At 37.3% G+C, this 18,475-nt stretch overlaps 1 protein-coding gene across 4 annotated transcripts in view; it reads right to left on the bottom strand.

Moving 5' to 3' along the window:
- Positions 1 to 971: 971 nt before the first annotated feature.
- The window catches only part of DMXL2 (Dmx like 2), a 171,024-nt gene continuing 153,520 nt past the window's right edge, over positions 972 to 18,475 (bottom strand). For 2 of the 4 annotated variants that reach the window (XM_004088236.3, XM_030814091.1), the window contains exons 32-44: positions 17,792 to 17,993; positions 16,545 to 16,662; positions 12,693 to 12,755; positions 11,813 to 11,899; positions 11,610 to 11,731; positions 10,427 to 10,565; positions 9,409 to 9,469; positions 9,166 to 9,293; positions 8,257 to 8,334; positions 6,669 to 6,760; positions 4,768 to 4,820; positions 3,285 to 3,502; positions 972 to 2,387 (exon numbers count right to left, since the gene is read on the bottom strand). In XM_004088236.3, coding sequence (XP_004088284.1) covers positions 2,178 to 2,387; positions 3,285 to 3,502; positions 4,768 to 4,820; positions 6,669 to 6,760; positions 8,257 to 8,334; positions 9,166 to 9,293; positions 9,409 to 9,469; positions 10,427 to 10,565; positions 11,610 to 11,731; positions 11,813 to 11,899; positions 12,693 to 12,755; positions 16,545 to 16,662; positions 17,792 to 17,993 — 1,571 coding nt within the window. In that variant the 3' untranslated portion in view covers positions 972 to 2,177. The remainder of the gene's footprint in view (positions 2,388 to 3,284; positions 3,503 to 4,767; positions 4,821 to 6,668; positions 6,761 to 8,256; positions 8,335 to 9,165; positions 9,294 to 9,408; positions 9,470 to 10,426; positions 10,566 to 11,609; positions 11,732 to 11,812; positions 11,900 to 12,692; positions 12,756 to 16,544; positions 16,663 to 17,791; positions 17,994 to 18,475) is intronic. The other 2 variants (XM_003266928.4, XM_012507551.2) reach the window with 1 other exon arrangement.

The raw sequence follows: 18,475 nt of genomic DNA, 5'->3' as shown, positions 1-18,475 counted from the left end.
GATTTTATAAAGGGCAGTTTCCCTGTACACGCTTTCTTGTCTGCTTCCATGTAAGATGTGCCTTTGGTCCTCCTTTTCCTTCTGCCATGATTGTGAGGCCTCCCCAGCCATGTGGAACTATGAGTCCATTAAATCTCTTTCCTTTGTAAATTACCTAGTCTCAGGTATGTCCTTATAGCAGTGTGAGAATGGACTAATACAGACCTTCTGTGCACCTCTCCCTGTGCAGCTCTGTTGCCTTTGGCCTGCAAACTCTATCCTCATTATATTCCCCAGACTCACAATTCTATCTTGGCAACTTGGAGAAACCATTAGGCTCTGCCTGGGTTCTCTCCCTGCCTGTGGCCTGGAAACTTTCTTGAGGTGGTAAGTTGGGACAATTAAAATGCTCACCTCTCAGGAATCACTGTCCCTCCCTACTTGATGCTTAATGTCTTCAGAATCATTGTTTATATATTTTGTCTTCTTTTTTCTTTTAGTTGTTTCAAGCTACAAGGTGAATCTGGAGTCTCTTACTGCTTTTACCTGACAGAGAAAGTTCTCTTCCCTTTTTTCTGAAAGCTCCTTTGAGCCAGTTTTGCTTTAAGCATTGAGATGTCTCTCACAAGCTTATTTTCCTGGCTTTTCTTATCAGTGGGCATATTCTGACTTCCCTTACTTAGGAGCAAGCAAAGAGCCAAGACTCAGATTTGAGTTTTGGGTACGAGGTTAGTACTTCATTCAATAAACTTCAAATCTTTCTGGAGAAGGTATAGTGAGGTTAGCTCTTGCCCAGCTAAATCTCAACATTGTGTGCTTTCTCTGTCTGGCTCTCCACTGTATCCCATTTCCTAGAATGGCTTTTGGTATAGAAGGTATTCGGTAAATACTTATGAATGAATAAACTGCCAAATAGCTTGCAAATTCTCTAACAGTTAAACATTTTATCAAATTCAAAAATCTCAACGGTCAAAAACATTATCAAACTAAAATAAAACTCTAACAAATAACATTTATTTTTCTTTTACATATATATTTCACAGCCTGAACATCACATCTTCAGAGAAAGTTACTTTTATGCCATTGTATTTACTATTTACCACACAAGCATTGAACATTCTCATTAACATGATAAGACAATTTGCTGGTAAACATTTAAACACACAGACATTAGTTTCAGTATCTCAACATATTTTTGGTCATAACCAAGGAAATACATCAAAATAATGACAACATTGGCTAATAGTTTACAAGCAAATATTTAACTCTGCATAGTTTATACAATAGGCTGTGGCAATAAATAATATCACCAATCTCATCAACTATTAACTGGCCACAAGAAGCCTAACATTCATTTTAATTATGATATGAAATGCTCTATTGGTGTAGTTTCAACATATCCTTAAATGTTGTGGGTGTTTAACCTTGAATACACGAAAAGAAAAAGTACTAAACTGGACTAAGAAGGTGTGTTTGGTTAACTACAAATATGTCATGTTCACATAGTACATTCCTAACATGAAGGCAAATATTTAAATAGAAAAACTAGCAGTCCAAAAAACGTGAATGTGCAAATTGTGAGTAAAACATTGCATTTAAATTTGCACTCATTTGCAAGTTACAGTACTAGCTCAGTATAAACACTAACAGGAAAAATATTCAGCAGGAAAGAATGGAAATGACCTCTCACAGCAGAGAACTGGTCACTGCACACTGCTCCACAGCTAAGAAAGTTTTCCAGGTGGTCTAGCGCTCCTAACACCTTATGATTATCCTTCATTCAACAGAGGAGGAGACTGCAGGCATGCTTCAGTCAGTGGTAAGAACAGGAAGAAAAACCCAAATCAGCAACATTTTCTTCCTTAATTTGGTATAAACGTCCTTTTCATTATTTCAAGTTACTAATTTGCTAATCTCAAATGTTTTCTGAATCAGGTTTGCTAAATGCTGTTAAGAATAGCTATCCTTCATACAATACTAGGTTTTATTTTTTTTTAGTATGTCAGCATAATAAGGTACATGCGCATTCATTCCACCAACCTGTATAGATAATACTCAGCTTGGCTCATATTCAAATTCTACACAGAGATTCTCTGTTTTCAATATGTTAACTGCTTAGAAAGCAGAATTGCCTAGTGATGACTGTAGTGTGCCTTTTAACTGAAATGTATATAAAAATAAAACCCCAATCTTTAAGTCTATAGAATGTCAAGAATTCTGTTAGGGATGTTAAAAGCATTGGGCAAAACCCTGGTTTTCAGTGTGCCATCTGCACCACAGGAGAAGATCCGATTGCCCTGGATGATGTCGATCTGCATGACTCCAGCCCCAATGTTTCGAAATATGGACTGCTTAGCATGTTCACTTTTAAATGAATGAATTAGGCCATGGCCTGTCAATCTCCAAACCTAGTGCAAAACAAAAGGAGTTAAAAATACATTATGAAAAGACCAAAAGCAAAAACATGGCCCTTCTGCTCCCTTGGCCCAAGTGATCTCACTAAAGCCCAACCTTCCCACCCACTGCCTCTTTCCTAAGAGCTTATCTAAGTGGGAAATGATAACACCACTCCCACGGTTCATTTACTGTCCTTCTTTCATATTTTCCTTCACATTCTCTTGTGGTTTCATATTAACCATATGTAGCCCATCTCTAATTCAATTAACTATTTGAGTTAATTCAGTTAAATGTGTTCGTCATGCTGAGCTAGGTCCTAAGGCTATGTAAAAGTAGTGTGGTACAGACAGTCCCTTACTTACGATGGTTTGACTTAAGACTTTTTGACTTTATGACAGTGTGAAAGCAATACGCATTCAGTACGCTCCTTGGCTTATCCTGAGGTTAGTCTCAATAAACTCATAGTAAGTTGAAAGTATGTTTTTCAACTTAACAATATTTTTAACTTATAATGGGTTTGTTGGGACATAATCCCACTATAAGTCAAGGAGCATCTGCACTAGCTCATTTACTGGAAACATCACCTCCACCACACACAAGAGTACTGAGGGAGAGCAGAGAAGCTTCTAAGGCGCCAAACTAATGTCATCAAAAAATTTCATGCATTAAACTCATACACGTTACTCAAAACAGAATGGTTTAAAGCTTTCTAATGGCCTGAGTCCAATGAGTTTGATAATCTCATTGACCGTAACAGTTTAGAAAGAACCATACAGGAGCATGGGGAGGCGGCAGAGTGTTGAGATATTCAGTATCTCCATGAAGCTTTATTTCAAAGAATGTGGAGTTTTTGTTTTTTCTCTTTCCAATCAGTCTTTGGCACATTCCAACCTCTTGTACTGACTCACCTTTATGTTACCTTCTGCTGAACCTGTGGTAAAATATTCCTCATAGGGATCCAGGGCCAGAGCCTTAATAGCTGAGTCATGGGCCTGGAACGTGTGAATGAGCTGCCTTTGCCTGATGTCAAAAATGCAGACGTGTCCTTTCCTACCCCCCGAGATTAGGAGCTGCTGTTTGGGTGCATACTGAAGTACCGTGGCACCATGATCATGGCACGTGAAACCTGAAGAAGAAAAACATCAGAGACTTTCTCAAAACAATTTCTTGTCTTGGTAATTATGATGTCTAAATCCACATTTAAATACAGACATTACCAATGCCTTTTTCATTCTAAGGTACATTTATTGTTTTGTAAGTCATTGAATTTCTGTAATCACATGATTAAAGAAAAATGTTAAGCAATGTCAGAACAAACCTTTTATCCATAATCTCAATATGAAATGAACACAGGCAGAAAAAGTTTAAACCTTAAGCCCTAAGTGATACTGCCTCATAAAAAGTATACAGAAGAGCAGAGACCAAGCTTCTCAAAGTTGGTATTAACCCTGCCAAGTGCTGTACCGTACAAAAAGTTCTTTTCAGGTAAGTGAAACAAAGACACTATGAGAAAATGTGTGAATGTTTTCAGTTACAAGTTAAGAAGTTCATTATCCTTCCCAGGAATATTTGCATTTTAATATGATTAAAGATTCAAATTAACATGTAGAAAATCTGTAAGCAATGTTAACCACTGTTCGCAGAATTCTGCAATAAAATTGAGAAGTAACTACATCTTTCAAAATGCATATCAGTGTATTAAAAGACTGAGAATCTTTCTGTAAAACAATCTACTTCATTTAACCAAACTTATTTGAGCATGGAGCACTTTTTGGGTGGTACTATGTGGAAGACAGAGTTAGGACACTAATTTGGCAAGTATTGTCTTAAAAGGAATAATATTTAAATGGCACTGTTTACATTTCTAGTCATTATCATAAGGTTAACCTTTGTTTTATTTTATGGTTAGGGCCAGGTGTGGTGGCTCATGCCTGTAATCCCAGTACCTTAGGGAGGTAGAGGTGGGAGGATAGCTTGACCCTAGGAGCTTGAGACCTGCCTGAGCAATACAGCAAGACCTTGATCTCCACAAAAAGGAAAAAAAGACAAAAAGTATTTTATGGTTAAGTTTAATTCTTTAAAATATGCTCTTTTCTATTAAGCTCAATGAATACTTTGCAACTAATATCTTAAATAGCCTTGTTAGTAGTACCACTATCCATACCATATTTTCTGAATAGAATATAAAGACTATTTTGGATTTCTGAGACCATGTATCTTTAACTCAGCAAGGAAGCCAGATATGCTAATTAACTTTCCAAACTTTTAGTCATTCATTCTAAATATTTCTCCATTTTCAACCTGTCAATAAACACTCAGTGGATTCACTAATTAAAACCAAGAAAGCATTCCTTCATGGTATATTTTTAAAAATCATAGACCTTAACTCACCATGAACGAGGCTGTTTCCGGGTGATATTAATGTGTCCCAGAGGCAAACATTTCTTTTAAAGAAACACAATAACAAAAATACATCATAAATGATTGTTCTAAGTCATCACCAGGGACAACCTGTCTTTCAGTCAAATATTCTGCTTATTCATTCTTATCTTTTTTGTTCATTCACACCTATAGAGAGTAGTGATTCCCAACTAGGATGGGGGTGGGGTCAAACTACACAGTTCCATCTCACATGGTCCTGCCTGTCTCTGCATCCTCTACCCCATCTCCTTTCCATTACCACTCCAGGAAACTGATGTGACTTCCTGAGTATAAGGAATGTTTTTATATCCCCAGGTGGTAGCCACTGCAGGGAAACGAGATGTTATTCATGGGCACGTGTTGCTAATGAAAACCATGTGAGGTCAAAGTAAATGTTGAGAATGATGGGGACAGTGCCAAATACCTGTTAGTCCCTGAATCCTCATCACTCACCTTATACAAATATTAAGATGGGTCAAACTTAAATCTAACACTTGAAACCATAAAAATTCTAGAAGATAACATCGAAAAAACTAATCTAGACACTGACTTAAAGAATTCATGACCAAGAACCCAAAGGCAAATGCAACAAAAATAAATAAATGGGACCTAATTAAACTAAAAAGCTTCTGCACAGCAAGAGTAAACAGGCAACCTGCAGAGTGGGAGAAAATACAATGTATGTATCTGACAAGGGACTTATATCTAGAATCTACGAGGAACTTAACAAGAAAAAACAATCCCATCAAAAGCGAGCAAAGGACATGAACAGACAATTCTCAAAACACAGATGGCCAACAAACAGGAAAAAATGCTCAAAACCACTAATTACCAGGAAAATGCAAATTAAAACTCCAATACGATACCACCTTATTCCTGCAAGAATGGCCGTAACTAAAAAACCAAAAAACAATAGACGTTGGCATGGAGGTGGTGAAAAGGGGACACTTCACTGCTGGTGGGAATGTAAACTAGTAAAACCACTATGAAAAACAGTATACGGAGATTCCTTAAAGAACTATAAGCAGAACTACCATTCAATCCAGCAATCCCACTACTGGGTATCTACCCAGAGGAAAAGAAGTCATTATATGAAAAAGTCACTTGCACATGCCTGTTTAGAGCAGCACAATTCACAATTGCAAAACTATGGAACCAACGTAAATGTCCATCAACCAACAAGTGGATAAAGAAAATGTGGTACATATACACCAGGGAATACTCCATAAAAAGGAATGAGATAATCACATTTTGCAGCAACCTGGATGGCGTTAGAGACCACCATTATTCTAAGTGAAGTAACTCAGGAGTGGAAAATCGTATGTCGTATAGTCTCACTTGTAAGTGGGAGCTAAGCTATAAGGATGCAAAGGATCAGAATGATATATAATGGACTCTGGGGACTTCGGGGGGGTTGGGAGGAGGGTGAAGGATAAAAGACTACACACTGGGTACAGTGTACACTGCTCTGGTGATGGGTGCACCAAAATCTCAGCAATCACCACTAAAGAACTTATCCATGTAACCAAACACCACCTATTCCCCCAAACCTACTGCAATAAAATAAAAATGTTGAGAATGATGGTGACAATATCAGATGCTTGTTAGTCCTAGAGAAACTAACAGTGTTAACAGTAGTAGTTTAAAAAAGACTGAATAGCTTTAAAATACAAATCACATATATTAGGAATAATTTTCATTTTTGCTTTTCTCTTTTTGGTAAGAAAAAACACTCTGAAATAAGAATTATGTAACAAAGTTTTTTTTTAATGCCTAGAGTGGAAAAACCCTACTAATAGAAAAGTTTTCTTGCTAAAGGTATGGATTTCTAACGTTTTTATATTTCTTACTTTGCTTTTCTGTCAACCTACCTATTGTCATTGGAGTGTCCAGATGTGGCAACTAGACTTGAAGAGGTAATAAATGCAAAGTCACTTGTGGCTTTACTGTGGCACTGCCAACTCTACGAAAAACAAAGTGCAACTGATGTTATTTTACCAACGGATAAAATTTGATACAGTACCAACATACATGTCTGCTAATAACATACTATACGCATGAGCTAAGGACAGTTTTTAAAAACTCAGTCTAGCATAAAAGAATAAGTGATAGTACGAGGATTAACTGTCATGTGTATATTATTTGGCTACTGTCCAATAATTTTTAATAACTGGAGTTGGTAAAAACAGAATTAAAGGTCATTTTTTTAGATTATGTAAGAATAGGACATCAAAGTACATGAACCTACCTAAGCCCCATCAATTTTAGTGCTAATCATCTCAAACACATGTAATAAACTTTAACAATCACAAAGGAAATGCTTACAGACCCAACTAGTCTTAGGATGTCAAGGTATTTTAAAATATAACGCATGTTTTTCTGTCTGGAATTATAGTGGTACAGATCTGACTGAAGACAAAAGTATAAATTTAAGATTACTTCCATTTCTGCATAGACAAGGTACAGTCTATATGTCCTAACTTAAGAGAAATATCTTATACACATAATTAAGAACATATGTATAGTTTAGAAAAATTTTAAAAAGTATTTGGGTAATCTATCTGGTCCCAGGAGGTTCAAGGCATTCTGAACCTCCCTCCATATATGAGAAGCCTGAAATTTCACACAGGACAGCATCACCTTCCACCCTCCCCTGTGTTCCCTTCCCCCACCGTATCTCCATCAGGTAAAGATCTACTTGTCTTCATCACCAAGTATTTTGTAATCCAATTTGGATTAAGGTGGCTCATTGGGATTGGTTATTTTATAATCTGCTAAGCACAATTCTGGAACAAATTGGAATAGATGTTTGGAACCTGATTCTTTTTTCTTCTGAGACGAAGTCTCACTCTGTTGCCCAAGCTGGAGTGCAGTGGCACAATCTCAGCTCACTGCAACCTCCGCCTCCTGGGTTCAAGCGATTCTCCTGCCTCAGCCTCCCAAGTAGCTGGGACTACAGGCACGCGTCACCATGCTTGGCTAATTTTTGTATTTTTAGTACAGAGGGGGTTTCACCATGTTGGTCAGGCTGGTCGTGAACTCCTGACCTCGTGATCTGCCCGCCTCGGCCTCCCAAAGTGCTGGGATTACAGGCGTGAGTCACCGTGCCCAGCGGAACCTGATTCTTAATGACAGAATTTTATCATGTGTATATTAAGAAGATAGTTTTCAAAATGGATAAAAGTATAATAAAAAAAAACCCAAGTTGTACCATACACAGGGAAAGCCCCAGAAATTTTTAAAATATAAACCACTTCAAGGTGAAAAGCAAGGCTTTTTGTTTTTCAGGTCATTTCAGTCTAAAACTAGGGTAGGGATGGGTGCTGCTGTTAGGCTGGGATTGCTGAACAAAATCATCCTTTTCCCAATAGGACCGCCAATGAGATTCGCTGTCTGAAACAGACACTTCATGAACAAAGTGTTGTGTATATGAGCCCTGGGAACATTAGTGATACTTACCATATAAGGTTTAGGATTTGATGCAGTTTGGTTAACTTGCCAGATACTCAGAAAACCCTCTCCATCCGCAACACCACACTGTAAGGACAGTATAACTACTAAACACATGTTCTTAGCATCCACAGCAAAGGTAAAAACATGGAAGGAAGATTCACTAAGGCCCTACTAAATAAACATTCTGCCTCTAACTATGTTTCTGTTGCTGTCATTCCCAAAAAGTCCAAGTGCTAAAAAATTCCCTGTCACTTTTTTTTTTCTTTTTTTAGAGACAGGGTCTCATTCTGTTACCCAGGCTGGAGTGCAGTAAGTGCAATTATAGCTTAACCTCAAACTCCTGGGTTCAAGGGATCCTCCAGCCTCAACCTTCTGAGTAGCTAGGATTAGAGGCACATGCCTGGGCTTTTTAAAAAATTTTTTGTAGGGATGCGGTCTCCCTTTGTTGTTCAGGTTGTCTCAAATGCTGGAGTTCAAGCAATCCTCCTGCCTTGGCCTCCTAAAGTGTTGTAATTACAGGTGTGAACCACTGTGATGGCCCTTCCATCACTTCTTAACTGCTTACCTGTTTCACTGTTTTCCTCTAACCTCTTACTGATGAAATTTAGTAAGAAACTAGGTTTCTCTCAAGAACTTTACTGTGCTTACAGGAATCACCAACACACTCAACAGAGGCAGTTTTTTTACTCTCACAGTATATTTAGTATCTTTAAATAGATGATTAATCCATACTAAATTTTGTAGATTTTTGCTTCTATTGGAAGAAAAGAGAGTATATGAATAGACTCCAACAAACTGTCTACTCAGTTTAAATCCAGGGTCACTGAATTCATTTTTTGATGCACTTTTAGCACTTACTCCTAAATATCCACAATTATTTTCAGATGAATTTAGCAGTAGCCCCCAGAAACTAACCTTGTTGCCTTGTGAATTAAAATATAATCTAGTAACTCTTGCATTGCCAGCTTGACGAAAGCAGACAAGTTGCTGAGGCCGCGTCCATTCAAACATTCGTACACTGCCATCCTGAGCGCCTGTAAGATCTGAAACACAAGAGAAAAAGCAGGAAATTAGAAATTAAAGAGTTCCAATATTTTCTATTCTATAAATCAACCTCCAAATGAGGACACTTACAATTATTAAGTCATAAATACTTACAGTATTGATGGACTGGGTGTGAAGTCATTCTCTTAACATTATGTAGATTCCTTTTCATAAGCTTTAAAAGAAAATTTTAAAAATTTTATTTTGTGTATGCAGAAGAGATGAGGAAGAATATGCTTCAGGATAAATTCTGACATTTATTCTCTTACACCTTGTTTATTACTGAGATAAAGCCTGTTATGGATGTTCTGAACCACTACATAGAACACTTGTCTGAAGAGGATGAGGAAGCACAGTCACTTGCTGGTATAGCCCTGGCCTGTGAGGTTACCAAGGAGCTTCATCTCATAATAAAGGAACTCTTCTTCAATGGCCCCTCCCTGAGGACATTCAGGAGTGCCTCCAGATGCTTCAGAGCAGAACATGAGAATGGGACCCCTCCAGCTACAGTGACAAGAATGTTACTGACGTGCTTTCAAACACTTAGAAGTAAACATGAATTCCCCTTTAACTTTGCTTTATCATTTTGTACCTGTTTGTTCATCTGTAAAATGATAATGGAGGGTAATAATAGCACCTACCACCTAGGACTGTTGTGAGAAAAAGCATGTATCTGACATTGAGTCATATGACGCCAGTGTGGTTGGCTCATGCCTGTAATCCTAGCACCTTGGGAGGCTGAAGCGGGTAGATCACTTAAGCCCAGGAGTTCGAGACCAGCCTGGGCAACGTGGTGAAACCCCATCCCTACAAAAAATACAAAAATTAGCCAGGCATGCTGGCATGCACCTGTAGTCCCAGCTACTTGGGAGGTTGAGATGGAAGGATCAATTGAGCCCAGGAGGTCAAGGCTGCAATGAGCCAAAATTGCACCACTGCACTCCAGCCTGGGCAACAGAGCCAGACCCTGTCTCCAAATAAAAAAGCCACAATAAATGTCAGCTGTCATCATCATGGCCTATCTACTGGTATTTGTCCCTGAAATTTAGGATCATTCCTATGTCAAAGTGATTCCAACTGATTTTTCAGAGAGTCCAAATCCAGAAATGATACCTATAAGTAAATAACATACCACACTAGCTCCAGTGCTAGTCTGTCCACTGCCCAGCCATGGCAGAGATGAAGGTGGATGCACCTGACTTGCTGAATAGGATGTTGCACTGGGTTGATAAAGAGTTGTAGTGGAACCACGATAATCAACATCATCTGAACTGTGAAAAACATTCATGTGTTACTGTGAAAGTTCCCTTTTCTCTTAACACAAATTCCAACTAAAAATCTTCTTATGTACCCATAGGACAATCTTTATTTTAAAAACTAAGTAGCCATGAGAAAAACTTAGGTACAAGTCCTAATCGCCAATGTTAATACTGGTTAACTTTTTTCCCTTTTGGCAAAATATAAATTTAGTCTAATGTTGTTTGGGGACAACTTTATTGCTGCACAAGTTGAAACAAATGTTTGTTTTTATCTATGGAAAAATATTATGTTCTCTTCAAGTACAGATATCTCAGTATCAAATTAACATGTTTAAAGAAATTTGAGTTTAAAGATTTCTTGGAGTAAGATACATAAAATGTGAAAGTAATTTTTGTGATGGATTGTATCATAGTACATGGTTATATCTACTCTGAAATGTGATATTAAATCCTAGTTATATCACATACTAACAAATAAAAGAATTCAACAAAACAAGGAGAGAAACTATCATGGCACCATCCTCAAGCATGAACAATTTCTAAGAGTCTGGAGAAAAGCAAGAGGGAAGGCAAACCATGAAGGAGAAACCTCAAAATAGGTAAGAATGGGAAAACGCTCTTGGTGCAGTGTCCATAGCTTCAATGAAAAGTAAAGCCGTCTACATTTTTATGTTTAAAAAAAGGTATGCTTATCAGGTGATAAGAAGAAACACTGAAAAATTACTCAGTAAATGTGACTCAATGTAATTAACATATTTGTGTATACTGTTTTAATTATCCAGATCAGATTAATTTACTGAATATCATGAAGCCAAGTGTTAGGGACTATCCTTATTGAAATATTATCAATAGTGTAGGGTTTAATGGAAGCAGTGTAATTCATAAGATAATGTAGACAAAGACTTTCATTGGCAGCTAAACCAATTATATTTGTCACCTACCCAAATGAAGAAGGAGATACATGTATACCTTTTGAAATAATTCAAATCATGTGCATAACCATTTAGTGGGTACTTCTTACAGAAAACTATATGTAAAAGTAACTATGAGACAAACCTTTTGGATTCTCTGTCATATTCTTCTCCGATCCATATGTATGACTGACAGGCCAGTAGAGAAGTAACATCAAGTTCTTGAACATCATGTGTTGAAGCCAAAACAATTTCATTACAATTTGCCTATAAAGCAAAGGCAGAATCAATGATTTGAGCAATTTCACTAAGGAGAAATACACTGTTTATAATGATGAGAGCTTTTACCTTATTAACAGAAAATGCCATGATCATATCAGATTCTTTATGAATGACTTTCGCCTTTCCACCTGGATAGCCCAGGTCAGCTTCAACCTAGAAAACATTCATCAGCAGTTTTAGTTGCTGCAGCACAGCTCTATTTAGAGTTATGCACATCCCATAAGATTTAAAAGTAGGATAAGAAGAAAATGTAGCAGCAGCAGCAGCAAGAAAAAAGGGTAACTTTAATGTGTTGCAAACTAGCTTTGGAAAATTTGCTTAAATTCTCTGATGTCCTGTAATCACCCCAATTTCTATTGTGATAGTAAGATACTGACTAATTATAAAACATGGCTAATATATTTTTATTAGTAATTTATACAGTAATATGTCTCTCTTAGCTCTTCCAAAAGTGCATAAATATTCTGCAATAAGAATGTGTATACATTAAGAGCACAGAGTGGAGTAAAAAGCCATAGAAAAACCACAAAGAAACCACCCTTTGAAGTAAGGGTGGTGAGATAGAAATAAGGAAAGTTGGAAAGAGGGATACTTCGAAAGGAATAAAAGAGACTGATGAGAGGAAGGTGCAATGGCTTAGGGTTGGTGATGGGAAGGAAAGAAAAGGCAGAATCAAGAAGGAAAGATGAAACAGCCATGCTTAAAACAGAAAAAGTGACAGAAGTGAAGATGGGACAGGGAGCAAGAAAGAGAAGAACCAAGGGCAAGACAGAACAAGCCGGATACAGTGAAGCATCTCCTCCCCTGTGCCACTGAAGCGGTATGGGAGTACTATGAGTTCTCTGACTAGTTCACCAGTTGGGCAGGTCATGGTTAGTATCAGAGATGAGGCGTTAGCTCCTTGAACTTTAAAGAATGAGCTAAATACAAGATCTTGGAATACTACCTTGATGTGGCAATCTTCTGCTACGCAGTTTTGGTTGACCTGCTCCACATGTTCTTCTATAGACTAAATACCACCACACCGTCACAAACACAAAACACATGCATGGAATGAAATTATAAAGACAGTGAAATATTTCAAGCTGAAATGGCCACTCCACCACTTAAAGATGATAAAAATGAATTTGCAAAATCAAGAAAAAATTAAACTGAATAAAACAGTCATCAAATAAACACAACACAAAGCCAAAAAAGCAAAATTAATGTGACTATTACATAAACACAAGAACATAAAAGCTATTTCAAAATAAAAATTAGTTATCTGTATACAGTTTTAAGAAATTTAAGTTACATAACTGGTAATCTATAAAATTAAAGCCCACTTGTATAAGCAGATGCAGAAGATGCCACATAAATTCCTGCCCTATAGGGATTGATTTCAAATGCAAATTAAAATATTTATTTCTAAACATAGATTCAAAATATTGATAATTACTTCACTCTTATAAGGAATATGATGATTTTTCTCTAAGTAAATAAATGTTTAATAGAATCAGGCATGGAAAAAGAAATCACTCAGTAATTTGCTCCCGGGTTGATGCAGGGTCCTAAGGATGGCTGCAATCAGAAGTTATATTTCTGCTCTGCTGTGGAAACTCTGAAGGTTCGATCAGAGAAACAAACTCTTCCTCATACCTTTTCAGGTGACTGCCTCCCTTTCATCACGAAGGGCCATTCAAATTTTCTGCCCATGCCTCCAGGGACTCCCCTATGGCTGCTGCAGCTGATAAAGATGCATCCAAGAAAACTTCCAAGGAATGGTCAATGTGTGGCACAGCTAACTCAGTGAAGGCCAAACTGCTGAAGAATCTATTTGTCTTAACTAGCTGAATTCACCAATCTGTTTCCCAAAAACTTGTTTTGTGAAATATTTTCCTGTAATATCTTCAGTGAATAAAAGATCTTATTCTTATAAATATATCTATAACTTCAGCATTTCTCAGGGATTTTTTTTTAAAATGCACCCAGCATTTTTAGGATTAGCCTGCCAATTTTATTGGTCAATTTTCTGAATTTGCCAAATTTAGTGATTACCAAAATCCTATATGACAATTTTAAAGATTTAAGCACTCTTACTGGATTGGGTAGAGTTTTAATAAGTTTTGCATATTTCTGAGCCTAGCGATGAGTTTTTATTTTGTCCTAACAGCCTTAACATTTTATTCATAATTTTTTCTTAATGAAAACACCTTTTTTTCAGATCTGAGCTATTCAAAACAGCAATCACTAACCGTATGTAACTATTTAAATTTAGATAAATGAAAATTAAAATTTAAAATTCAGTTTCTCAATCATGCTAGCCACATTTCAAGTACTCAGTAACCACATGTGGCTGGTGACTACTATGTTAGACTATGCAGATACAGATTTCCATCATCACAGAAAGTTCTATGGGACAGTACCAGACAAGACAGTAATTCCATTCAATGTTTTAAAATTAAAAGAGTACATGATAAAAATTCTTCCATCCTAACTCCCAGCCATGTACTTCCCTTCCTTGGAGCCAACTGATGCTTATATAGCACTTTAAGAAACATTCCATTTATCTCTGTCCTACTTCCCTGTTCATGGGGACCCACTGGTGGAAGAAAAATAGAACACACAGAGACTGAGGGGCATAATGGAAGGGAGACTAAGGGGCAGAGGGGGGAGAATTAGTTAAGGAAGAAGCAAACTAGTGGAGAAGGGCAAGACAAGAATGGGAGGGTCCAAGAAACCCAGACACCTGGCTTCCCACAGTACTCTACACTCTGACAAGTCAACCAGTCAAGCTGCTATCAACCTTACCAATACTTAAAACATACTTGTGATAAATCATTAATTTTAATAATTTGAAGAACAAAACACTCAGAAAATTGATCACTCAATGAACTGGTTTTCTGTGAATAACAGAGCCCCTAATTGACCAGAAATCTTATTAAGATAGGGTCTCACTTTGTTACCCAGGCTGGAGTGCAGTGGTGTGTGATCTCAGCTCACTACAACCTCCACCTCCTGGGCTCAAGCAATCCTCCTGCCTCAGCCCTGCAAGTAGCTGGGATTACAAGCATACAACAACCTCCACCTCCTGAGCTCAAGCAATCCTCCTGCCTCAGCCCTGCAAGTAGCTGGGATTACAAGCATACACCATCACACCTGGATAATTGTTTTGTATTTTTAGTAGATTCGGGGTTTCACCATGTTGCCAGGCTGGTCTCAAACCCCTGAGCTCAGGAGATCCCCCACCTAGTGCTAGGATTACAGGTGTGAGCCACTGTGCCTGGCTAAAATCTTTTATTTTAAATCACTATCTTAGATTCCTATATCTTAGTTTATGGAATTTGGACTCAGCATCACTATAGGAAATGCTATACACAGTGGTTTAAATGAAAGAGGCAAATAATATGCCTCTGATTTCCCTAACCAAGTCACATCAATAATTTCAATGCCATAAGGGTCTTTTATTATGAAAAAGCTTATAACTGGACTCAAAAGGTCTCTACAGTTCATTCTTCTACTTCCTCATTTAAGTACATATTTTTAAATCCATAGAGAAAACAAATGACTGTTCAGAAGGGCTGACCACAATTACCATTCAGGTAAGTGGGTGAGTGGGAAAAAGAACAAGTATGGTAGGTTCCACTGCCCTAGGCATGAGGGAAAACTGAGAAGCAGTTTTATACTTTATCTCGGGAAATCGAGCCATATGAACTCTCTCTGTTTTCACTTTTCTAAGTGAAATATAATTTATTTATTCTCTTCTCATTGATTGTGTTTGCCAAATCTTTATTTTTTTTGAGACGGAGTTTTGCTCTTGTTGCCCAGGCTGGAGTGCAATGGCACAATCTTGGCTCACCGCAACCTCTGCCTCTCGGGTTCAAGCAATTCTCTTACCTCAGCCTCCCGAGTAGCTGGGATTACAGACATGCGCCACCACACCTGGCTAATCTTTTGTATTTTTAGTAGAGATGGGGTTTCTCCATGTTGGTCAGGCTGGTCACGAACTCCTGACTTCAGGTGATCTGCCCGCCTCGGCCTCCCAAAGTGTTGGGATTACAGGCGTGAGCCACCGTGCCTGGCCATGTTTGCCAAATCTTTAATTATATCAGACACCTCTGAACACTCTTCAAACTGCTCATTACCTCACTAATTACCTCACTAAATAGCCAAACAGACTGAAATGCTCACATAAAAGGTCCTACTTTTATAAGGAAGAGGTCATTTGCCAATCTCCCAAACTGCTGATTCTTCTTGAACCATGTCTGCTATTACATTACTAATTGTATTAGCTTAAAAATAACCATGCAATGCAGAACCTCTGTCTTGCTTTGTAAGAGCAATCTTCCTTCATCTTGTATTTGCTATTTCTGTAGTTTATTCTCTCACAAAAGTATCCTGAATTTGTTGCTTCAAATAATCATTCTGTTCACTTCTAAGTGCTAAGTAAATAAAATGCTTTTAAAGGGCTATTTTATATTTTAAATACATATTTGGAGAGTACTATAGAGTAAGCTTATATATTAAATTCCTCAAACCATCCATCACAATGTTTATTACATGTAAAAACCTAATAACAAATACTATAAAGTACCAACTTTCACTTGAATATATGTAATTTATCAAAGTACCTATGTTGTTTCATTGCTACAAAATGAAAATTATAAGGTTTTATCTTAAAAGTAGTTCACAGTAGTTTAGTGAACTTTGACTATTACCCAACCAGAAAGAAAATTTCAGAATAAATCAAGCACCGATTTCCTTAGAAATGTTAAAGAAAACTAAAAAATTACAATAGAAAATATTTTTCTCAAAATACCTCACTCTGCTTTCTTTTCTTAGTGAAAATATATCTAATAAATGTCTCTTGAAGGACTTCTTGTTTAACAAGGAAATGCCAAAGTCGTTTGACTGGAAATGCAGAAGAATCCCGGGACCTATTAAAAAAAGTAACATATCACACTACTTTAATCTATAGAAAATATGTTTATATTTGCAGATATTTATTTTTAAAATCTTCACAATCTATTGCAGAGAGGACACAGCATTAAGCTCAACAAAACTGTACAGTTTACTTTTAATTTTTAGTTCTCCTAAAAATCATTTCAACTAGCAACTAATTCTCTAATTACACTGAATGAACCAGTTAAGCTGAGAGTCAAATGAATCTCTTATTATTCTCTTTTTAAATTATACTTTATATTGGTTCTCTTGGTTAAAGCATATCAGCAATGAATATAAGTCATAGATGTCAATTCTAACAGCCTAACAAGCTAAAAAGCTTTGTTCTTTCAAGCTTATTTTAATAGTAAATACTATTAATCAGGGTCCACTACCTCAAAAAAAAAAAAGCATGCTGCTTATCAAAAGAGACCTAGATCGGCAGGTAAAAGATCAAAACATCAGTTAAAAACCTGTAATGTGTTTACTGTTAAATTACTGACAAAAGTCAGAAGCACCTTATTTGCATATATAGATTGTCAGAAAAAAAATTCTGTAAGAGTTCTGACAATAAGAACATAAATATGCCGCACGCAGTGGCGCATGCCTGTAATCCCAGCACTTTGGGAGGCCAAGACCGAGGACTGCTTGAGCCCCGGAGTTTGAGACCAGTGTGGGCAACATGGTGAAACCCTGTCTCTACAAAAAATACAAAAAAAATTAGCCGGTGGCGCTCGCCTGTTGTTCCAGCTACTCAGGAGGCAGAGGTGAAAAAGATGAGTTGAGCCCAGGAGGTTGAGGCTGCAGTGAGTTAAGATTGCACCACTGCACTCCATCCTGGGTGACAGAGTGAGACCTTGTCTCAAACAAACAAAAAACATCACACCGGAAATTAATACAATAACGACTTTTTCCTTTACGTAAATGGAATGTCTATGAATTACAGATGATACTGGGAAAAAATTCTATTCAAATTTCTGATATTTTTCTTAAGAGTATTCTGCTAAAAATAGGACTGCAGGTTCAAAATTATGAATGTTTTAAAGTATACTGGCATATTTAGCCAAACTGTCTTCCAGAAAAGTTAAGCTACACTCTTTATCAGCATTATAAGAGCTTTCTTACTTGAATGGGGTATTTTCAGGTTCTAGCATTGCTTTATTTCGAAGAATAGCTGGTCCAGCTCCCACTGAAAGGTCAGTTGGATATGTGTTGATATAGTTAGGGGGTGGACCTTCAAACTGATCCATTTTCTCTTGCAAGATCTGTTCCCAGTTCTCCAAGTTTTTGACCACAGCAATACCTAATGGTGATGTTACAGGCAGCTCTACAAGGTGACAGAATATGTTATTTATTTTAATAAAAAATATCGATCATCACCCAAATATTTATAGAATCTGAATTCTCAGAGACAAAACTTCTGAAAATACAAATAAATCTGCAAATGTTAATGTAATACAGTTTAGATTCTTAATGCTTTCAACAAAACAGAAGTGGGTTTCTGCTCTTTCTCAGTCTTCCGTGTAGAGAGTAATTCTTGATACAAACTAAAGTATTAGACTGAAGCCAGGTGTGGTGGCTCACACCTGTAATCTCAGCACTTTAGGAGGCCAAAGCAGGTGGATCGTTTGAGCCCAGGAGTTCAAGACTAGCCTGGGTAACGTGGTGAAACTTTGTCTCTTACAAAAAATACAAAAATTAGCCCAGCATGGTGGCACATCTATAGTCCCAGCTACTCAGGAGACTGAGGTGGGAGGATGGCTTGAGCCTAAGAGGCGGAGTTTGCAGTGAGCTGTGATCGCACCACTG

The sequence above is a fragment of the Nomascus leucogenys genome, chromosome 6, assembly GCF_006542625.1.
Source record: "Nomascus leucogenys isolate Asia chromosome 6, Asia_NLE_v1, whole genome shotgun sequence".
Taxonomy (NCBI): domain Eukaryota; kingdom Metazoa; phylum Chordata; class Mammalia; order Primates; family Hylobatidae; genus Nomascus; species Nomascus leucogenys.
Note: the sequence above shows the minus strand (reverse complement) of the source record. Positions and strands in the feature narration are given on the sequence as shown.